Raw genomic sequence first — 23,832 nt, 5'->3', positions numbered from 1 at the left:
GTCAGTGCTTACTATCTTGTTGTAAGTTTGGGAGTTTTCTGTTTGAGGTGTGGGGCTTTGGGCAGGGTGGGGGGGCCATGGATGCGGGGGAAATAATTCTAGAACAACTACCACTTACTGTACAAACATTTGAACTGAGTAAATAAGTAAATACTAAGCAAGTTTGGAATCAAACAATCCAAAATAAACTAGTAATTTATTCTTTGAGGTAGAAGGGAGTTTGTTTTATAAAAGTTTCTGCAGCATTTTTTTCCCTCACAACTATTCATTCTCCATGTATTCTTGTAGGCCATCTTTTAAAAGGCAGAGATACACATATAATTTCCTTCTATATATAAATGTCTTAACTTACCAAGGTATGAAATTTTAACTGTTTTTTCCTTTTCCCCATGAAAATGTTTATGAAAGAGATACTTCATTGTCAAAGATAACCTCAGATGAAATACAAAACCTTAAGTTACAAACTCATCAACAAATACTTCTTTTGCTCAACCAGGGCCCCTGGGGGCTGCACTGCAGTGTGGTTTGCAATGAGACCAGATCATGGAAGGAAAGTTCCATGGCAGTTAAGACAGCACAGGACAAAAACAGTGGCAAACTTCTAGCCTAGGAAAGGACTATCCTACAATTTAGGAAGCAAGGATCCTCGCTTCCTAAAGAAAGACTATTGTGCTGCTTTACTGTTGCTGGCACTAAGAAGACCAGTGTCATGTATTTCCATTGATTAAATGTTAAAAAAAAATACGCAAAGATAGTTTCTTAGCAGCTGTGCGGGTGAGTGTGTGGAGACCTTCAAGGTAACTCTCCTTTTTTGCTCTAGTGTTTGAGATTGTTGCTTTAGAATTATGAGCCCTGAACGTTGTTAGGACAGCGTGATGCTGGCAGCTGACCCATTTCAAACTGAATCAGGGCCAACCCTGTCCTTTCAGAGACACTTCTTACCTTCTGTGCTTGTTCCCTGTAAGGACCAAGAGAGCTGATTTGTGCACTGCCCTTTCCCCTTGCTTCGGGGGGAGCATGGTGAAACCAAGGGAGCATGCGGTAAAGGCCACCTGTCCTTCTTCTTGCTGCCTTCCACAGGGAAGGGGAGAAATAGATCTATAGGAAGTTTGCTGGCAGCACCTGCCTCTATTCTGACCCTGGCCTTGAAGGAGCCTTTTCCAGAGAAGGGCAAGGGGAAGTGCTAGGAGGTGTGTAGGGTAGTAGGAGCCTGGGCCTGGGCAAAACTAGGCAGCGCTGTAGCAGAGGGGACAGAGTGAAATGGCGCTCCCCTACTGGTCACTGTACAATCCTTGCCAAGCGCTGGAGAGAGGTGGGCCACAGCCTTACCTGCGTGTTCACCTCGGTATGCTGTTCTTTAGGTGACAGGCAAGAAGGAAGGTGACAAGACAAAGACGTGAGGAATGGAGGAGGGAGATTTGAGGAATACCATACCAAAGAGGGAAAGAGTTGCAGAGAGAAGGGGGAAACAAGCGGGCGTCACTGGGGCACAATGACAGGACAACAACCCCCAAGAAGTCTACAAAATGGCCGTGGAGGGAGCCGGACTGGTGTGAGCATGAAACAGCCCCGCGCCCCTCAGCGCCGCTGCCACGCTGGAAGCGGGCGGGCAGGCGCCCCTACGCCTGCCCCATGCACAGCCTCGCCCCCCGCCACCGCCTTCGCGGCCCTTCCGCACCCGCTGCTCCCCCGTGTACGGGCCGCGGCCCCTCCGCCCGGGGCCCAGCAGGCGGCGCTGCCCCCCCCCGCGCCGGCCGCCAGGGGGCGCCGCCGTCGCGCCGTGTCGCGCCCCGCCGCGGGCCGCGGGCCGCGGGCTGCGGGGAGCCAGGCGGTGGGTGGCGCAGCGCCCGCCGCGGGCGTCCGGCCCCACCTACGTGACCCGGGGCGCCGCCAGTGCGCACAGGCGTTTCTGGGCGCTTATAAGGCGCGGAGCACGTCCGCCGCGCCGCTGCCGGCCCGTCTCCGCTCCGCCAGGTAACGGGGGCTCGACGCCCGGGGGCGCGGCGCGGCGCGGTGCCCGGGCCCCGGGGCTGGGGGCGGCCGGTAACCGCGGACCGCCGGTAACCGCGGACTGTTTGTTCCAGGTCCGCAGCCGCTGCCATGGCGAACATGAGTTTCTTCCAGCTGCTGAGGGCGAAGAAAGAAGTAAGTTTGTGAGAGGCGGCGGTCGCCCCCGCCGGGGCGCGGCGGCGGCCGGGCAGGTGCCCGCGGCTGCCGCTCGGTGCCGGCGCCGAGGCGGCGCTCAGCCGGCCGCGCCTGGGCGGGGAGCGCGCGGGCGGCGCGGGGGCGCGAGGCGGCGCGCCCGGTTGCCGGCCGGCGATCGCCCCCTGCCCGTCTGCGCCTCTCGCTTCCCGGCTCGGCGCTCCCCGGCCGCGGTGACCAGTTCTCCAGCTCTCTTCTCCGTTTTTTGTCTTTCAGCTTATTCCCCTGGTTGGAGTAGTGTCTTTTGCGGCACTTGGGGCTATCTCTGCTTCCATCTATTCCCTCTTCAGCAAATCCGATGTGATGTAAGCAAAATGCATGTTGCTTGGCGTTTTTACTAATTCCCTTTTTCAACGGAGGTATTTGACCATCTTGTTTTGTACAAAAAAAAAAAAAAATCCAAGTGGATGCCCTGTAGTGGTAGGGAAGACTAAGATACCTGCAGAGTCTAAACACTGAAGAAATGACTTAATTTGTAGCGTAGTCCAACCTATTTCCTGACTTCTGCTTTAATAGGTCGTAATTTATTTTTGGCTTTAGGTGTAGTGGCCTTTAAACATTCTCATGAAGAATTTTAAATGATCAAGTAGGTAGATGACATTTAGGCGTTCTGCAGTCATGTTGTTGATCTGTATGTAAAGAACAAGATTTGATAATGTGAACTTATTCTAAGTTAATATTTTAATGGTTTAGCTAATTTTAGAGCTCAGACCTACACTCAGTAAACTTTTGGGAGTTTTTATATTTACTTAAAGGGAGCTGGAATGGGTATTTAGTCATCAGGCTAAGAATCGCATTACATTTTATGTGAATCTTTACTCAATTTTGAATTTTGGCTTGTTTTACTTATACCAAAACGTTATACTTAAATAATAATGGTATGTTTGGTGCTTTGGAAGCTGCAAGTGAAGAAACATGACAGATTCCCAGGCAGAACGTAAAACAAGAATGCCCAAACACATAAATTTGTGCTTACTTATGTGAATAGCTCTACTGACAATAGTCTACTCAAATGCGGAAAACATGTGCTAGACTGGGCCCTAAAACATAGAACCTGGTTTTCTTTATCTTCTCTTAAAGCATTAACAAAACTGGCAATCCAGAACCTTGGGAAGCTATAGATCCTGCTCAGCCTCAGAAGGTAATTTATATGAGTAATATAGCCAGTGCAAAGACTGTATATTGTTTGCAGTACAATGAATGATATAATTACACCTAAAATATATAAGAATTAGCAAAATATTAATGGAAAAAATGTAAGGCTGACTTTTACTTCTATTTAAAAGTGGAACCAATTGCTTTATTCATTATTTTTATGTAAAGTATCTTCCCTGCATTATTAATGATAGGAATTCAGCTGTTATATCATTCTCTGTTGGGTCCTGAATTTCTGGCCTGCCTCCGATTGGTGTTAGCTGCTGCGACATCCATTTACTCAATTCCACTGATAATGGTGGAAATTTGGAGTATAGAGGCAAGGCTGGTCACACTCTCCTTAGTCAGGACTTTCAAAATTGACTAAGAATGTTTTTGTGTACTGCAGCCCAAAGGAAAAAAATCTCAGTTTGGTAGAGCATCTAGGATAAGTAAAATAAAGTTATTTGGGAATATCAGATTATTATTTATTTGAAATCAAGCAATTTTGTTCAACAAATTATTAAATATGTCATTGTTTTTATTTTTGCTTACTTTCAAAAGGAAAACTAAAACTATCAGAAAACTCTCTTCAAGTTGATGAATGATATAGGAGGAAAAAATTCTAATATTTTATTGAGAGCGGAATAAATGCTTACTGGGATTTTGCTAATCTGTCTTTCATATTTTCCTCTGTATTTCTTCCAGCTATTAACAATCCATCAGAAATGGAAGCCTATAGAAGAGCTGGAAAAGGTCAAAAAGCTTACGAAGTGACAAGTTTCAGTTGCCTCAAAAAGGTACTCTATGAATCTAGTGGAATCATTTCTGCACAAACTTGACTACTGAAATCAGTGTGCGGAAATGCTTCTGCTACATTTTTAGGGTCTCCCTACATTTTTGGACTCTGGATAAGGACTTTCATGTTGCCTTAGAAGTTGCCATACAACATCCGCATAGTCCAAAAATCTGTCTCAAATATTCATTCTCAGTAGGCATTTGATGTCAAATGTTGGCTATTCAGATGGTAATTAGACAGAAAAAAAAAATCACACTTTGTAGTATTTTATTTTACCAAGAATATATTAATTTTATAATTTTATATATTTTTAATAAAACATATTTAGCTTTTTGCAACATTCCTTTTAAATCCAGTATGAGGAGATTATCAAAAAGCCCTTTTAAAGTGAGATTCCTGGTCTGCTACCTCTTTATACCATATTTCAGTGCTGTATACATATTGTATAATTGTATACAGAGCAAATAGTCATCATAGGATGACTAAGGATGTCTGTGTATGGCAACATATGTGATCATAAAACATTCTTGTATAAGGAAACATTTAATTTCTATGTTAGATGAACAACTTGAGATAAAATAAAGTTCTACTGATAATAAAAAAACTTAGAAATTTGTTTAGCTTAACCCACTGAGCAGGCCAATATGTTATTTAAAACCACATTTAAGACTGCACAATTAAAAGGTAAGACTTCAGCATGATTAAAACAGAATTAGAAATGGAAGGAAATCTCTATTGTATTTAATATTGTTGCTGTTTAAACTTACAAAATGCTATTATAATTAAACAACTTGCATTATCCAAAACTTACTATATAATGGCGGTTTCTTGTACTAAATACTTTACATGCAAGCTTAAATGTACTGTGCAGTTATTAACATATTTTTAAACGCTTCTAGATAGATGCTGTTAAGAACATCTGCTTTCACACAGAGAAAATCAACAGATTAAAAATAGGAATGTCACTATAAAGACACATTTCCTTTCTAAGCATCTGTGTTTTTTCCTAAAGGTCAGCTAGGGAAGGGACGTAATATGCGTACCTCCAACAAATTAATGAGAGAGATGTGCCTCCAATTGTAAAACAGCCCTTTGGGGATGTATTTTCTGTATGTGTTCCCTTTCAAGTAGTTTCATACATATTATACAGTTTCTACTACATTGGACACTGAAAATGCGTTACTTGCTGGCATGAAGAAAGCAAAACAGGAATAACTTAATTTTAAAAAGTCCACCTAGGTGAGTGATAGTGAAGTGCTTTAGGTTACTCTGCTGCAGCACAGACGAGTTACATTAGTGATGCTGTCTCACTAACTTGAAGGTAGTCTGGCTTCAGAGACTTTAACTTTCTCAGGTTACTTGATATTGAGCAATAAAAAAGTTAAAATATTATTTTTGTCCTGTATTTTTGTTCAGATGCAGCATAGATATTTATTGGGTTTTTTTATCTTCTTTTTACAAGTAAGGATGACTCAGCAGCATTTATATATAAGGTCAAGAGGAACGATTAGACTTCAGAATGCGTTCTTGGCTTTCATTTTTAAGGAGTGACATTACAAGAGGATTGGATAGCCTGTAGCCACAAAAATTCACTGCTCTAAAATTTGAGTTTTTAAATAGGAAAATATTTTAAAATACATTCTGTAAGTTATTCTGTATTTCCATATTTTTACTGGAATGTATTGATCAAAAATGTGTTGTGCTGAGTTGATGCATGAATTAAATGAGTTTGTCCTTCAGTATATCACTTGTATGGTCTGTGAATACTGTTATGTGGTTTTGACATAAGCATCTATCAACACTAGGAGAATAAGCGTAAGTCAATTTTACATCATTTCTCTATTTAAACAATTTTTAGTGGTGTCTTCCAGTAGTACATTGAGTAGTGTGACTACCATCAGTCACAAGTTGGTGGTTCTCTCATCCTCTCCTGAGGTGTAATGGTAAAGGTAATGGAATGTTTTGCTTTGTTAGGGGAAGGGGAGGAAAAGGGTGGTGGGGGGGTTGTTTTTGTTTTTTTCCTTTGGTCAATAATAGATTTATGGGAAGGTTTTTCACATAATGTGAGAAATCAAAAACTTGTTGCGCACTATGAAAAGATTGTTACTAGGATTTTAACACTCTTGGGGACAGTTTTCTGGGTTCTCAGACTTTCCCTGAGAACATTTGATCTGCACAGATGTGTTTATTCTTGTAAAACACAGAATGAAACTGTGCCAAAGGAATGAATTTACTGAAGATCTTCACCCTGAAGGTGACAGGCTGGGTTCAGATCACTAAGTAGTTTGAAATTATGGATTAAAACCCTGTACTTGATATGAAACCTATGAGAAGACACAAGTTGCAATGGAGATGTGTAACAGATCACTACCAAAAGCAAACTTGTTGGGTTATGATAATTACCTTCACATTTAGGACTTTGCCAATGTCTCCTTTACCCTTTTTAATAGCATGATCATAATTATTATTAAAAAGGAAAAAGCAAATATGGAACAATATAAAATAAGAAGGAAGCCTATACCACTAAAATTCAACCACTTCACACAAACAAACAGATTTCTGGATCTCCTTTAGGACAATAATCCTCTTGCTAAGAAACCAGAGCACTTTTTATCCATGTTAATATTTATTCTCAATTATTATTGAAAATGTACAGCCATAGAAAATAGCAGTTCCTGTCTTAAAAAAAAGTTTACTTAGGCTTCTTTACCACCTTCTACCAAAGTATTACAGATACTTTTTAAACATAATTATTCCAATATGGAACAGATCTTAAACTCATTATCTACACATGCAATCTAAGATTCAGCTACAATTTACCAACACTTACACAGGAAATAAGTAGCAGTATGAAAAACTAGATGCTGGGTATCCAGTGGCTTATTCAATTTAATAGATAACGCTACTACTTGTTATTATATTAAAGTGTTATTTACAGGGCCAGTAATAAGTTACCAGTTGCAGTTATTAATTAGAAATTGATATGCCCTGAATAATAGCTGCTTACTGATTTTGGACCAATGTACTTAGCCTGATATCAAGGAATTGTTTTCAGAAGGGGCTCTGGGGGCTTCCAAGGCAAGACAGCTGAACGACCAGGAACCTATAAAATGAATAGCTATTTCAGTGATGAAAAAGGGAAGGTAACAAAGGCATGCTACCCTGATGTCAAGATTTTTTTATCAAGTGTAAGCTGTTAAAATCTTAATGCAAAACCAGGCCTGTACTGGTCTGTGAAACATATCTTTATCGGGGAGGCTAGTCTGTTCTTTAGTCCTCTGAAGAAGGATAAGATTGAACGTCAGCTAAGTGGTGCAGCTGTGGGACTTCCCTATTTCTTACTTTCTTTTACAGCCAGCAGAGGGTTGGGTTTTCTTGTTTTGTTTTGAATCAATAGCTTCTCTAAGTTGCCGTTCTCTGAAGGAAGTAGGCTGTGAAGTCATTCGCTATTGCTAGCAGATGCAGGGTGCTCTTTATATCAGCTGGACAGTTTAAAAAAAAAAAGTTTGTCACATAGTCTGAAGGGATTGGTCAGAACTCCATCTGCCCATTTTTTTCATAATAATTCTGGTTTGGTTAGACTTACCCAATAAAACAAAAGTTTTTGGATTTAAGTCTAATTTTCAAAGATGTCATGCTGGAACAGCTCATTTTTACAAGTATGTAAGGTAAATATAGGTACCCAGAGAAGAATGGCATCCAGCATGGCCATGACCATAGCATTAGCAGTATGGTGCACCCAGCGTGCTGTGTGTGGTGTGTTCAGCTGCTCGGAGCACGAGGGATGTTGGCCAGCCACGTTACACAAATGGGGCAGCGACAGTCCGGTAACGCTGCTGAAAAGGCTGGGCCTGCAGCACAGCAGCACTGTGGCTGCGTCTGAATGTCCTGCGGGAGCACACAAGTGTGCCCTGGGCTCCTGATCTTCATTATCTGGGTTAGGGACCTCGTTGCAGTGTTCTGTGTCTCCCTCACAGCCCATGTGTGTAAGCGACCTTCCTGGGGAAAACAGCATACAGGAGGTGACAGAGCAAAGGTGTCTTCTGCAGGTATGGACTTGGGATGCCTAGAGATCAGAAACACCTGTAGCTCTGTTTGGTTGGAGCCTGCCATGTCAGTGACTGCTTAAAGAGTGTGGAGAGTGTTGCATATCTTGGTCCTGTCACACTTAAATCCATAGAAATAGGTGCAGGCTGTGGATAGTATTTTAGTTTACTGTAAAGTCCTCTAGTTCGCTGCTGAATTAAGGTGTTGAATGGGGCACCAAGGTACCAACACAGTTCTAAAAGACAGTCAAGCCAGCTGAATGGGACTTCGCTGGAGACTGCATGTCAACATGCATTATCTATCACATCTCTTGTTTAGCTTTTATGGAGTTTCATATGCCTACATTTTGCAAAGAGAAGGAAATAACCTTTGCTTTCATCTTTGCAAATTGTTTAATTAGGTGCGTTTCCTAAAAACTAATGGTTCTTTACATGTTGGATACCCAAGCTATACTGCATCATAAGATAAAATTATTTTGCTGTAAAAATATTTAGCAGAAGAAAATATTCTAAACTACTTTGGTTTATTACATTATATCAAAATACATCTCTAAATATGCAGACCATTGTACAGGGAATGTATCTAAAAAGGAGTGCCTTCAGTACTGAGCAATTTTTAGCTCTGCCAACTCATTTTATGTGAGAATGGCACAATTCATTTTAGTGAAAGTACTTCTAATTTACCTGATGTACATAGAAGGAAAATAAAGTTTCTCAAAGTTGAGCTGAATTTGGAGTTTTTCCAATTTAATGAAAGCAAAAAAATGTATACTGAAACTAAACTTTGCTACCATAATTTCCCACAATTCATTTAATTCATGTCATCTCTTCAATAGTTCCTTCAAGTGTAGATCATCTTAATAGGCGTTTTGCATTTTCCACATAAGCTAGATGATTTTCCTGTAGAAATCCTCATTCCTTTGAAGTTAATGGAAGTTTTAATACTGCCTTCAAAGGAAGATGAAATTTAACCCCTAACACTGAAAAATTAAGAACCATATTCTGTTGCTGAATGTAACAGAGGGCGCTAACAAATTCAATGTAGCAGATAACCATGGCCCTAACTTTAAGCATGGTATCTTTAAATCCCATTGACTTTAGGGGAAGTTTTCAGGAGATATTACCCTCTTTTGTTATTATGTCTTTTGGCCACTTTTGCAAGTGGTAGGTTTTCACCTGGTCTGTGCTCCAACAGGTAAAGACTTTCTTCCCCAGCCTCCTATATAATGGTAGAAAAAGTTAGAAACTTTTTTTTTAGAACTGAAATATTTTACATAAAACTTGGCTCCCAGAAACCATTACAAATACATTTTTTTGAAGGGCTCTGTGGCTCTTTTTGAGAGATCATAGTAATCAGTAAATGGTTGTGAATAAACTTTTTCACTGTTAGCCTGTGAACAGCATATAACATCTGCTTGATTAGCTCAAGAATATTTTATGGGTATAGTCATATATATTTTGTATTTGTTTTTGTACAAAATGTTATATTTGTAATTAATACATTTTAAAAGAAGTGTTCATAGAAAACAGCTGTTTTTTGAAGAACAAATTTAACATAATGGCTTTGTATTTAGCAGCTATTTATCTTGGTTCTAATTTGGCAACTGTTATTCATTTAAGCAGTCGTTTAACAACTAAGTGACACTATCGTGGGTAGATTGATCTCTATGCATGCTTCAGTGTAATCTGCATATAACTTAAATTTAAATTAAGTCCTCAAGGAGGGTTAAAGGTATCTCAGCTTGTGGAAGCAGCACAGAGAATCAAAAGTGAACCTCCGGAGAGGTCTGATTTGGCATAGTCCTAAAGTGTTGAAAATGCTGAACGGCTTATCAGCTCCTGATGGCAACCTACCTCAATTTGACAAGTAGGAGTTTTCTTTGGAGAATTTCCATGCTTACTAGTCCTGGTATATGAGCTGTATGCTCACAATATCTTAGTAGTTCCAGCCTTAACAGAGGCTTTCCTAGTAAGAAAAAATCATTTTTAAAGCTCAAGAACAGCCAATCAGCTTTTTATTCCATTAGTCTCAGGAGGGTTGTAGCTATTTTTGGATCAAGTCAAATTAGATTTATTCTTTCTTAATTACTATGAATATTTATATATATATATATATCAGGGAGAGAAAAAGTAGACTCAGGTCTGCACTCTTCTTTTTTTCTAAACTCCTGACCCATATCTGTTGTGTGTTGTCTGATACACAGTCCTACAGCCCATTCAGATATGATTCATTGACATAGATAAGACTAAAGACTGGGACCTGGTCCAGCCCCAACCACAAGATTTGCAAAGGACCTTGAACTTTTCCCTTAAAGGAAGGAGAGATGGGTTCTTCAATTTGAAACGCATGACTCTAATTCTAAATAACTGGAAGGACTATCAAACCTGACTTTATTCATCACAATAACAAATACTATTTTTTATAATTGTTTATAACTACATATTTTAGTACATTGCAAGAGGTTAGGTTCTAAATTTTACATCTACAGCAAAGTCATACATAGAGGAAAAACAAGAGATTGAGCGATTACTTTGTAGGGTGCACCAAGAACTGTTCTATTTAACATAAATCTATTATGCAATATACAAATTAAATCTTTACCTTTCTAACTCTGATGTTTGGAGAACAAAGTAATAATTTGCTGAATTTTATGAGCTAAATTTTATGAGAACAATAAGAATTCCATGTCCTGTGTTATGCAAACCCATGACTTTTTATTCCATGGACAATTTAGAGGCTGTTGAAATAAATTTCACTTCTCTTTCTTCCTTCCCTGCCTCCTACTCCATTCTGTTCCTGGTTTTTTAGGCAATCACAGTTTTCACACGCCCTGACTAGTACTTTTCCATGGAATTATCACCATGAGCTTTCATATTAATTACAAGTTTAATTAAAATGCTCACTGGCTTGTCTGAATATCAAACACAAATTAAAAACATCACCATTAGAACTGCATCATTAGAATCTACAGTCATGCTTTTTTCACTGCAGGTGGCTGATCATTTAATACAGTTATTTGTAAATAGTCTTCTGGAAGAATGGAAAGTTGCTTTTTGCAGTATACATCCAAACTGAAATGATAATTACGTTCCCCAAAAATATAATTTTGGGGCAAGAATGTTTGATGTAGTTTTGTAAACAGATGGACAAATTCAGCACTTAAAACAATCAGCAGAAACTTGTAACATAAGTGAGAAACAAAATGCTGTATACAAACTTGCATCTGCTTTCCTGGAGCAGTAATGGTAACAGCTAGACAAAGCAGCTGTCTTCAGGCAATCAGTTTTGCATGATGACTGCATGTGGTACTGGGTACCAGTCCACAGCACTCCTTTTTGAGACACAGCCTCAGTGTGCAGGCAGCTGACCCCTCATTTTCCCAGATTAACAACCCGTAACACTTGCCCTTGGATTCCCCTGTTGTGTGGTCTCACTGATAAGGTCTTTACAAAACACCACCTCTTTCAGCCTTTCATACCTTTCCTTCTTGTTTTAGGAGTCCTCTTGTTAAACTCCTGATCGGTTGCTCACTTACTCTCTCCCAGCTTTTCACCAAGATGTTTATCCTCTCTCAAGTCAGTAAAAGACAGCCAAGGTTTGAAGAGGATAAAACCTAATTAATTATCTGTCTCCTTTTAGCCTCTTCCCTTTTCCAGCTTGTCTGATGCTCCTTTAAACATATGGATCTGTCCTTAAAGGAGCCATGCAGTGGGTCTGGCTGTGAGCACCACTATTTCATACAGAGTACAACCATTCAGTAACCATCCATGAGTTCACAAACTCTCTGAGCAAAATTTAAAATACTCTGAACCTAAACTAAATTCACTCTACTTTCAGAAAGTAAAGTGAAGCCTGTAAATCAAAGACCTAGTAACGTTATATTCTCTTTGGCATGTAGCTTTATTTCAATTACTAATCTTTGTTATTACAGTAGTACTTAAAAACCTTAACCACAAGCAGGCCATGACTGGACCTGGTCACTGTATGAATGCCTCTGAAGAGCTTACAATTTATACAAGCACCACAAAGAAAGAGTGGCAAAAAAACAAGCACAGAGTTTGGATATAACATCAACAGGAGATATGAGGAAGAGCCAGAAACGGCACAGATCTTCCAATGTGTAAACCACTGTCCTATTAATTTGCTTTGCTACCTCTCAAAGTAAAACAATAACAACATAGGAAAAGACTACATCAGAAGAAAATACGATTTTCACAAGATCTTCATGTTGTAAGAATGCCCAATCTGTTCGTTTGAGTTACTGACACACTAGTGCCTGAGTGCTGCCGCTGTGATGTCAGATTTGGAAAGAATCTCTTCAGAGGCCCTTAAATGTCCCCTTCTGCATTTTCTTTACTCTTCTCAAAAGAGAAGTTCAGTACTGGTATAAGAAAGCGCAATTCTACTGATTTCCTGCATATGCTAGTGAAAGATTTGGCCCCATCTCTGGCTCATTCAGCAGGCTTGACCTATTAAAAAAAATATACTAGTGATCCATAATGCACCTGTGTCAGCTGCAAGCCTCCATCTTCCTTCCTGCCGTTCCCTAGTGCAGCCCTTTGCAGGCTTCATCTCTGCATCTCCAAAAATAGAGCCTTCATTGAGGCAAACCAGCAAGTAACTAAGTAAACGATTCTGTTAAAGGAAGATGCTTTTTGGTTTGTGAAAGTATTTATCATACAGTATTGACACAAAGACTGTAAGGATTAGTCTGCAAAACACAAATGTGCAATTATCACTAGCTTACAGGGGTAAACATATGAGCTGCTAGTTTATTTTACTTTCCTATCTTCAATATCCAACACTGATTAACAAAGACAGAACTGATCCAACTCATTTGAAGTAAAGTCCTTTGACACTAAAATATATCTAAGTAAGTACTTTTTATTAGATGTGTGAAGTGGAGAGAGGCTATTTTCTGCTGTACATTCCAATATCAGGTAGTACATATTACTGTAAGAGATCCCCTTCTTATTGAAGAAACAGAGCTAAAAGCTATACAGATGTGATTTTCTTCAGCTTTTCATTTTTGTTAAAAATTCAGTCATCCAAGTGTAGAGTAGGACCATCATAAAAATGCCTGATTTGTATAAGAATATGTTCTTATTTGAAAGTATTATCTGGATTTTAAAACCAACTTGATTCATAATCATTCCATCAGCTAGTTACTCATGCTCTGGAAACTGGTACAGCTCTAAGAAAAGTCATGGAGTTCTATTAAAGATAAGCAAGTACTATATGCCATTGCTTAGGTGCTTCTATCAATTTATCGCCGCCCACCTTATCAAAGAATACAAGATTTGCTGGATTCAAAAGCTTTGTTGATTTTTTCTTTTTTTTTTTTTTTTGTATATGATAGTCCATGTCAGCATTTTTCTGCCTGATATCAGCTGCCCCCCATTTCTCTACAGCAAGATGCTATGTAGTTACTTCATTGGTGCGTGTGGTTTCTGTAGTAAATAGTACCTTACAAAGGGGCCTGATGCAATCATTAAAGGAAATTGTTCATCCTGCAGTTGTCATCTGTCTCACTTAGTGCAGCAGTGGTGTTGTCCCTAGCACTAGCTGCAGAAAATAAACAAGAATAATGGGAACGATTCACTGATATTTGGTGTTGGACCTTTCCCAAGAAAGCTTTCAGATTAAATAAACATTGCCACGCTGCTCAGTGCAGTTTTAATTCACTGTTCAAAGCGCTGGATGTACAGCACATCCCTGCCATGCAGGGAGCACACAACGTAACAAGATCACCTACAAGTGTAACTGAAATGGAAAGTAAAAAACATTAGTGAGGAAGTGGACTCATCCAAGAACTGCAGTTGGACTAAGTAATTATTTACCTTCAAGGTGCTGATTTGAGTAGAAAACAGGTAGATTGTTTGCTGAAAGCTATCTCCCATCATAAAACAATCATCACTGGAAATTATACCCTTCAAAGAAAGTCCAAAGACCGAACAGCCACAGAGTCCAAAGAACCATTTCCCTCACCCAGTTCAAGGATCAGCCAGGAGCAGACAGGTCACAGGGCAGGTGAGAGCAGCTCCACCAGCCCCATCTGTGCTGCACCCCGGCCTGATACCCACGGGATTTGGGCTTCCGGAGCTACCTGCTCAAACTTCTCCTCAGTATTATATTTGTTAAAAACAAAAAGACTGACTGACTTTTAAATATCCTTGTTAGGTGTTGATTCTTGCCAACACTGCGAATGGGATACGATGTCTTTTTGTAAAACTCAAGACAGCAGCTTGGTGCCCTCCCAGGACTCTGCAGACAACGCAGGGAACCGAGGGCACGCAGCACGCTGCCCCGCACCACACAAACACCCCTGGAGCAGAGCGCTCCTTCGAGGCAGGCGTCCCAACGGACCTAGCGGCGTTTCATTTGCTCTCGCTGGGGCTTCGTCCCACACACCCTCCCAGTCCTAGGGCTTTTTTCCTGGCCTCCAAGAAAACTGTGCCAGAAAAACACTCTGTTTAAGATCCTGGACCCCAAAACACGGAGCCTGCCCCACAGCACCCCCGGGTGGCTTCCCTCACACGGAAATCGTCACCTGCCGAGGCACCGAGCAGGAAGGCCGGGAAGGAGGACGCCCTGTCGGCCGGGCCAGCCTCCCCGGGACGCCCTTCCCGGCGCTCGCTCCCAGGCCGCAGCCACCGCATTTTTGCAATTTGGTGCCCGCAGCCTGGGACCGTTGGGGGCAAAGGGGGTCGTTTGTGCCTTAAACTTTATTCCAAATGAAGCCAGTGTGAGTGAGAAGCAAAGGTCCTTTACTGTAAGTGCTATTGTCAAGGAAACAGTATGTAATCTACCCCTCCTTCATAGCTCCTCCTTCCACCCATCTCCTGTAAGACAGGTGTGGGTTTGCAGTAAATGCCTGGCCCTGAGGGGACCCAGCCCTGGGGGGGGCCCGTGCTGCCCCGCTGCTTTCGGCGCTGCCCGCGTTCCTCCCAAAGCTCCTGCTGCGCCGCTGAAGGAGGATCCCCGGGGCGGAGGGAGCGCGGCTACCGCTTCCTCGGCCCGGCTCTTCCCTCCCCGCCTCGGCAAGCGCCCGGCGCCCAGCCCGGCCCCCGCAGGCCGCCGCCGCCCCCCGCAGCCAGGAGCCGCCGCCTCCGCCGCGATGGCGCAGCCCCCTGGCCGTTTCCCGCCGCCACCTGCCCTGCCCCCCCCCCCATGGCCGTTACCCGCCCCCCCGGCCGTTACCCGCCCCGCCCCCCCTGCAGGCAGAGGGAGCCCGGGGCAGGCGCGGGTGCTGCCCGGGGGCGCCGAGCCGCCCGCGCCCGGCACGTAATGGCGAGCCGGGTTCCCCCCGGCCCCGTGGGCCCGGCCCTCAGCGGCGCTGGTCGCAGCTGCGGGGGAGAAGGCCCGTCTCGGGAGGACGCGGGTGCGAACAGAGCCCCCCCGCCCCGGTTCTGCAGAGATGCCCCGTTTCCAGGCGGGAGGGCGCTGCTGCGCCGCGGGGGAGCTGCCGGCTGCGCGGGGGGCGAAGGGCTTGTCCGTGGGGCTGATCAAGGAAACCGTAATTCGGGTATCGGGGGAAGGCAGGCTTTTAGTGGGTATGAAGCTGTATGAGCAAGTGGTATCTCGCAGAAATAATTTATCCAGACTTTAGCATACAGGCCACATACTAGCTGATGTTGCAAATCTAGAAAATTAATTCACCAGAAAAGTCATGTATCAGCAATGCACAGAGCTTTTCTGTTTTTTTGTGTTTGTTTTTTTAGTTAAGACTTTCAGGGTTTGGCCCAATGAGTCACGCAGCTGTGCCAGGACATGGGCATGGGCCTGGCCGTCAGGTTTAAGGTGCACGTCGGACGCTTCCTCATTCACGGTGAACTTTTCAGGACGTGTTTGTGTTGGCTACACGCTAGGTCAGCTGCGTGTCCCGGCGTGCGCGTGGGGGTCCTGTGGCCCCTCCGGAGCAGGCCGGGCTGCGCGGCCGCCCCGGGGAGCCGCGAGGTGCTGCCGGGGGGCTGCGTGTCCGTGGGGTCCCTGCGGCGCTGCGCATCCCCACGGGCTGCGGCGCCGCGCCGGTTTCGCAGGCCTGCGCCTCTCCTCGGATACCCTTGGCCAAGATTTGAGTATGCAGGTAACCTTCCCTAGGAAACGCTGCCTATAAATAAGTTATACTTCGTAACGCAAAATTTTTAAGATAAAGCTAGTAGAAGATCAGTCTTCCTGACCTCGTTTCTATAGAGTTTCGGAAGTGCCTGTGCTGGTCTGTTAAAATTCAGCTAAAATATTTGCTTCTAGTTTTATCAGTTATCAAGCAGTACAAAACCAGTCTCTTCAGGCATTTGATATAGACTATGCTAGATTCTTACATTATTCACTTTGTGTCTTTCACACCCTCTTCCCTGTTTTCTACTAAAACTCCTTCCTTCTTTCCCACCCTCTTCCTTACTTGCTACTGAAACTCCCGCCGCATGGTTTGTTCTTGCCACACCTCCACGTCTTGCTGCCTCACCCACTCAAACAGGTCCATCAGATCCATTAAAGTTATGTGGGCCTAATTTTATTTCTGCTGTCACTGCTACTTAGTGGTATACCTGCACAATATTGTAGAAAGTTATACATGCAAAATTATTAGATCAGATTATAATTGGTGGTTTAAAGTCAGAAATTAGCCAAAAAGGCCCCGCTTGTAATGCTTGTGTTCCTTCTTCTCCCCTGTTCTGTTGTGATTTATTTATGTTCACAGTATTATAAGAAACCCACCGTAGCAATGATTCAAAAAAAAAAAAGATTCTCACTGATAACAGTAAGGGTGCATAGTCTGTAAAGTCTGTAGACTTTCTGTGTATGCATAATTAACAGTAAGTAAAAGTTGTCTTTCAAAATTGAAAAAAAATGAAATGGGAATTCGGGTTGTACCTAAAAGCATGCTTTCTCTTTCAGTAGATTTTAACATAAAAACAGTTGCAGTTTTTCTTTAAAACTGTAAACACAATAATATTGTTAAATTTCATTCCCTTGAAAGCTATTTCTTGATTATGCAACTGAAGATAACTAAAGGCCACGTCTGCTAATAATATTATGGGAGACTGCCTGTTCCTTACCCACTTCTATCAAAATGTCTTTTGGTTTAAATAAGAGCTGTTTTCTTAGTGAAATTTGATTGATCTGGCTTGTTTCCTGATGATAAATGGCAAAATAACTTGTTCATGTTCCGTAACTGCAAACTTGAAGTGGTCCAGAGTTTGGGATAGCAACATTTTAGTTCTGAACACTGTGAATCATCTGGATTCCTGTAGTCTTGTGAACCCTGATAGTGGCAGCCCAAGCAACAGCTGTGAAACAGCTTTTTCCCTTGTATATTTTCTTTTTCTTTTATTTTTGAGTAAATTGGAAAACATTATGTCTGTAGGTAGAAACCTAGCAGCCCTCACTCAGCCAGACTCCTGCTGACTATCCTGACTTCTTACCCCAAGGGTTGTTGGAGCAGGGGTGGTAGGTGATAGCTCTTCAATTTGGGGCTTTATCACAGTACTTAAGGGTTTTTTTAAGCAGAGTTGCTCACTGAGTGAAAGGGAGTTCTGCACAGATGCTGTTGACACCAGACGGCTGCAAACTGAGGATCTTCTGATTCGGGAGGAAAAGTCAATAGGATACAGCACCAAAAATAAACTCTGAGGACAAGAGGTCTGTGGCAATCCAGCTGGCAAAACCTGAAGGAGGAGCGTATGTTAAATGATGCAGTCGCAAGGCAGAGCTGCCCATCATCCCACTTTACAGTTACATCGGTTCTTGAGAACACTTTGGTGTTCAAGCCAGTTTCTTTCATTTTACTCTTTCATATGGTATTTCGTGTGAAATCAGTCTCCACATGCACACCAGGGGCAGACTGCTAGTGACTGTGGGCTCGAGTGCTTTACAAAAGTAAATGTCATCCCCTGAAAAGATTGGTGTATGTTTTGAAGTGAAAGCAAAAAATTCCCACCTTTATCCCACTGGAGTGTTAACAGCAGAACATTTGTGAAAAGCTGGAGGGTTTTGTATTCCTCTCTATTTTAGTGTTTTAGAATATGTGGATTTTTGGTTGCGAAATGAATGTAGGATCAATATGATACATTACCAGATATGGCTTATTTGAACAGAGATTATTACGTTGTGTGATGTGTAGAGAACAAATAGGGGTATCGTTAGATACAGCCAGATTAGCTGAGAGGGTAGAAAGCCACACAAGTTTAAAAAACTTTACTCAGTGTAAATGAATGTTTTTAAACTTTCCTTTTTAGCAAGGCTTTCTCATTTTTGATTGTTTTTGTATGTCATTTTTTTAATTCAAGCAAATATATTTGCAGTAGGTAGGTGACTAAAACCCACCATTCTTTGCCAGACTTGATGCTGCTGGTGCTGCTGCACGAACAAGGAAGTAAGTGCAGAAAAGCCAGATTAATTTTAAGTTCTGTTAGTAACAGGAAAATCTTATCAGTTTGCCAAAGAAAAACAAAGTCATGTACTTGCAATAAATCACTGATTCGCTACATCAAAACAAAGGGAAAGCTGGTTTTGTATTCAAGCTGTTAAGAATGTTTTGTTTAATGATGCATCTCTCTGCTGCTCTATGACTTTTCTTATAACTTAGTCAAACCTGAATTATATAAAAAAAAGACTGTCCTTTTGTAGTCATTTGGGGTAGTTTTGTAGACATTTAGAGTATTTAGGTAAGAGTTGAGTGGGGTCTTAGCTATATATCTGGGAAAAAATACATTAGTATTATGCTGCTTTTATTATGTTTATTTTTCCACTTGTGAAGTGCTTTGCATGAAACGTGTTATGGTCAGAAGACAGAATTTGGCTGAAAGACTGCAGTGTCTGCCTTAGTCACAGATGCAGAAATACAGAGCAAAATCTGAACTGTGATGACTTGCAGTTCTGTTCATTGCCTCACTGCCAAACTCTTAGCCATACGGTGCACGTGTATCATATATGCTAAAAAAGATTCTGCCTTTCTCCTAAGAGAAATCAGAACATTTAAGAAGTGGTCATGTCTCTGCTCAAGTGTCTGTATGTTCATTGGCTCAAAGAAGAAACTTCCATAATATGCAAAACAGGGCGACATTTGGAAGCTCCTGTTTGAGCTATCTGATAAGAGTGATGGTTCCTTGATATGCATGAAGCACAAAGATATACACACCTCTGTGGGACAGTGCTTTAATTTGGCAAAATTCTTGCCCAAGTCGTTAGTGGATTCACTCAATAAAGAACCAAAGTGTTTGACCTTCCTACCTGTTTTTTTTAAATCTTCACAGTTGTTTGTTTCACAGTCCCAATGACATAATATACCTTCTTCAATAAGGAATACGAAAGCACAGCATTATTACTGTAGCTGAAGATGAGCATGCGTTGAAGTAGTTTGTAATCAGGGTTATAAAAATCAGAAGCTAAACTTCTGAACTTCTTTACCTATTGGATTTTTTTTTCTGCTTCACCGAACAGATAACAGGAGGTATAGCAACCCAACAAAGAAGGTGGTCGGGGCACCACTCCAATTCTTTTTTCTTTATTAGCATCAGTAATGATGTGTGCGGTATGGGATAGGTGGGGAAGACATACCTTACTTAAGTGAAAAATGGTTATGAACCAGTCACCAGACATCCTTGCTGGACTGCATAATAGATCAACCAGTGCTGCAATCTCTAAGCAAAATGGGCATTGACTTCCTTTGTGACCAGCGTGATTTGGTCAGGAGTGTTGCTACGCTCCATAGCTGCCTGCATGCTCATGTAGGGGAGTCTCATGTTTTTCAGTTGCTACCTGGAATACCCACGTGGCCTGGCTTTATCTGTTTTCTTCCCAACACCCTCTTTTGTACACAAATGCACCTTGTGTCATCAACACGGTATGAACTCTTAAAAAAATTGATCGCTGCAGAATGAACAACCTCACTCAGCCATAGCAGTTGTTTCGTTTGGCCTACTAAAAGTTAGATTTGATTTTGCTAGTTACTCCTTTTCTGTGTGCCTTGGGCGGCTGCTTTCTATCTCTGACATCAGCTAGATCAAAATTAAGGACAACCTCTGTCCTCTAGCCTTCCCCCAGCAAAACATCAACTGCAATAATACTGAAGGAGGAAGAATGATGTTCTGGTTTCGTTGCTGCTTTACAAAGACGGTTAATGTATCAAATGTAGCATGGTCGCCTGCGTGGCTGTCCACAAGTGAGCACAGCTAGAACAAATCTTCATTTACAGCTTACCGTAAATTACCCTTTAACTTTTGATATGCAAAGAGTTATTGTCTTTTAAATTTTCTGTGATACAATGTGACCTTTGCCCCAGGCAACTAGGTGACCTGACAACCATCATAATTTGTTCCATCTAGGTTATATTTAAAGCAAACGTCAAAGCACTAAGCAACCAAGCTTTGCAGCTGGTTGAGCAACTTCGGTTTCCTAATGAAGGTGTGTGTTTTCTGCAAAAGCTTAGAAAATACAGGATTGCTTAATAGCTTGAAGAAATGAAAGAAGACTTTACTGGAAGGAAGTTGTGGTTCTGAGCTGTTCAGCCACTGTCATCTGTATTTTCCCTAGATGAAGTCTGCTCAACCAGATCAAAAGACAACATTTACTAGCAACTGCAGCATAAATCCAGTGGTGTTCTATATTTGTCCTTTTATCTGCATATATTGAAGCAAAATGTCTTCCCTAAATATGTCTTTTTTTATTCAAAATATTATCACATCCTTTACAAAAAGCAAGACAGGTGAGGATGGTTCAAATGTAAGCATATAATGTTCTGGAAACATGGATACAACACCACAAAGAAACAATTCTTATTTTCACAGGATCTAATGGTTTGCACAATGAGTGATGCTGTTTACATTAATGAATATACTTTTTAATTGCATTTCGGTTACCCATAGACACAATTGATTTCTGCCCATAGAATTTTTTATTGCATAATTAGAACTTGAGGGAGACATTTCATCTTTGTCTTACATGGATATGTTTTTGTATATATTTAAGAAGGATCTTAAATCCTAAAAAATAGCAAATCAGTGCTAGGTTTGCTCTGTTCCTTATTACATCCATGATAAAATTAAATCCTGTGTGTTACCCTTAAAAAAAACCCAACTTGTTTTAGTTACTTTTAAGACATTTTTTAACTTTGAGACAAAATTTATTCCCTTGACATAGAAGAACGTAATTCTCAATAGTTATACTCAGGATGCAACTCTTCTTATTAAAGCTAGGACTAGTGCACCACCTTCTGGTAAACTCAAGAAAGGTCTTGAGGCTTTACTTTCAGAAGGAGAAATATGTGTCCATTTAATTTTGTGTCAGACTTGTTCCTACGGTGGGCTTTGAAAAAGGAACACATGAAATCTGTGAAAAGAAAGAGTAATTATGTACTAGATTCGAACACGTAGAGTCGTCTTAACTATGAAAATGCTTCCTTATGGTATTTTTTCAAAAATTCTATCTGAATTTAAAGGACCAGTTGTTATAATTAAATAGGGGGGAGGATGGAGGGAAACTAGGAAGTGGATGTAGAATGGGGAGACAAAACGGAAGTTTGTTTGAAGGCAGAAGGAGAATGCACAGGCTCTCAGATGAGGTCCTTCTGGTGACTTTGCAACTTGATGCCCAGAATTTTCTTAACAGAGGTCGAAGAGGAAATGTGCTTTGGGGAGCATGTATTTGAATAGGACAGGAGAAGGGTGGCCGTGCAAAGCGCCTGGGGGTATTTCACATGCAGCACTGCAAGAGAAGCTCAGCGTGACTGTGTAAGCAGCAGGTGCACAGGTTGCAAGCTGGGTGTCATTGGTGAAGCTGTGGAGAAGGCAGACAGTACTACAAGAAAGCAAAGTGAGAGAAGTAGAGAGCCATGGCATAGCGCAAAACCCAGATGAAACACAATTTTTGAGCCAGGTGTGCTGTCACCTGGAACCTGCTTGGAGCTACCAGCAAGGAAAAAGATCTTGGCAGCTCCCTTTCAGGCAGGTAGAGGGAAATGAGCTGAGTATTTACAGTGGATTGTGCCTGCCCCCTTGAGATCCCAAGGCAGCTGCTTCTCTGGCTATGGACCAGCTCCTTGGAGTCTGGGAAGCTGCTGCAGTACATATCAAGTCTAATTACCCAATGACCCATATTCATTTATGACATTCATTTAGCATCTATAGAGAGAAATAATACTTTACAGCCCTACTCAAGGAAACTATTTTCAACATAAGCAGTGCAACCCAAGTAGCATCAGTGCAGCTTCTGCCTGAGTCTCTGCCAAAATACCTGAACAAAGAACTTGCTACTCGTTAGATTGTTTGACATGTCTGAAAGCTACTTCTAAACACCAGCCTACTTTTTTTCTTAGTCATTTTCCAAAGCAGGAGTGATTCTGCAAGAGACAGTAGATATGTACAGTAGTAAAATAATTGAAGACCTAGTTCAGGTATGACATTTTAAATGATAAAGCTTCTGGTATAGGAAGGATTACATGTCAGTGCAATTTAAAAAATATTTCAGCATTAAGCAAGGATAGCGTTAGTCCAAAAATAAAATAGATTTCTGTTAATTTTCTTCTTAGGATAAGAACACTTCAGAATATAAGAGTGGGATGCTAGGGTTTGCAGTTTGCTCTACATGAAAATGCTTTATTGACTCATGTGAGTAGGCTGTCATCAAAGCTGTATCTATGCTTCAGAAAAGGAAGGGTGACAATCACAGATGAAGATAGGGAAGCTTCTTCCCAGCGTAGATTGTTAGGGAAGGCAGAATTCCCACAGATGGGAGCTGTACAAAAAGCAATACCACCCGAGCGTGGCTCTGGAAAGCAGTGACACTAGTTTTGGACACCCCCACTCAAATCTTACGTGTGTTTTGTTAGAGAGAAAAATCATGTTACGCAAATGTATTTTATTTCAAGGAGAAGGGTTTTGCAGGAAGAAAAAAGTGATGCAAGAGTGTGTAAATTGTCTTGTGATAGCCACAAGAAATAACCTAGATGTGCTGGAGAGCTGCTTGGAAAGATGCACCTGATTCTTATTTATACTAAGGCCCCTTTCTTCTAATCTGCTTTTGAAAATGACCTTGTGGTGTCTATAAAAATAACTTGTGTTCTTTTATAGGCCCTTTACACTTCCAGAGTACTTTTAGTGTGTATTAGATCGTATATTCCAGGTAGTCTATTTGCAAATCAGTGCTACTTTCTGATGATTTTTCTATTCCATAGAAGTAAGTGTACTAATCATTTCTGCTTGGATATTTTTATACTTCTGTTGTGCTTATTTATTCTATCATTGGGAGTGTTATAAATTATAATGTGCATATTGTATTCCTCTTCTTTTTGATGTTAATACCAGATTCAGAAGAATACTGGATTCTTACATGAAACATAGAAGTGCCAGACCTTTGCCCCAACTAATTTACAAAGACTTTAAAAAGGATTAGAAGTAGGCCACACAGCTCTAAATTTCCATTTGAGTTTATTAGACCTTAAAACAGGGACTGTACATTTCAGAATCTCCCTGAGATACACACATTGATCCTTTTATCATAGGTTCTCATCTTCTGTGGCTTTTCTCTGAACTCCTTCCAGTTTGTCTATAGGGCTTGATCACAAGCCCCCCCACAAAGGGTGAATATAGGGTTTAAAGAATGTTTTGCCAGTTGCTTTATGGCTGCTCCTTCTCCATATTTTACTTTATGTCAGT

The 23,832-nt window shown here is 41.4% G+C and overlaps 1 protein-coding gene across 3 annotated transcripts; it reads left to right on the top strand.

Moving 5' to 3' along the window:
• Positions 1-1,895: 1,895 nt before the first annotated feature.
• On the top strand, positions 1,896-5,877 carry C15H15orf48 (chromosome 15 C15orf48 homolog). Of its 3 annotated transcripts, none has more exons than XM_067305738.1 (6): positions 1,896-1,974; positions 2,085-2,145; positions 2,419-2,507; positions 3,283-3,343; positions 4,045-4,136; positions 5,602-5,877. In XM_067305738.1, the coding sequence occupies exons 2-5, from the start codon at positions 2,101-2,103 to the stop codon at positions 4,111-4,113; spliced, it is 264 nt and encodes an 87-aa protein (XP_067161839.1). In that variant the 5' UTR covers positions 1,896-1,974; positions 2,085-2,100; the 3' UTR covers positions 4,114-4,136; positions 5,602-5,877. The 3 variants fall into 3 exon arrangements, with proteins under 3 accessions (XP_067161839.1, XP_067161838.1, XP_067161837.1); XM_067305737.1 differs by having other exon boundaries at positions 5,598-5,877; XM_067305736.1 differs by having other exon boundaries at positions 4,045-5,877.
• Positions 5,878-23,832: the final 17,955 nt, after the last annotated feature.

This window comes from Apteryx mantelli, chromosome 15 (genome assembly GCF_036417845.1).
Source record: "Apteryx mantelli isolate bAptMan1 chromosome 15, bAptMan1.hap1, whole genome shotgun sequence".
NCBI classification, from domain to species: Eukaryota; Metazoa; Chordata; class Aves; order Apterygiformes; family Apterygidae; genus Apteryx; species Apteryx mantelli.
The sequence above is the reverse complement of the archived record's forward strand: the minus strand, read 5'-3'. Positions and strand labels throughout refer to the sequence as shown.

Bases quoted from the DNA above. Each gene is read 5' to 3' on its own strand.
- C15H15orf48 (XM_067305738.1), top strand. From the start codon at position 2,101: ATGGCGAACATGAGTTTCTTCCAGCTGCTGAGGGCGAAGAAAGAA. The intron at 2,508-3,282 runs GTAAGCAAAATG...CTTCTCTTAAAG, and splicing joins TTCAGCAAATCCGATGTGAT to CATTAACAAAACTGGCAATC. The intron at 3,344-4,044 runs GTAATTTATATG...TATTTCTTCCAG, and splicing joins ATCCTGCTCAGCCTCAGAAG to CTATTAACAATCCATCAGAA.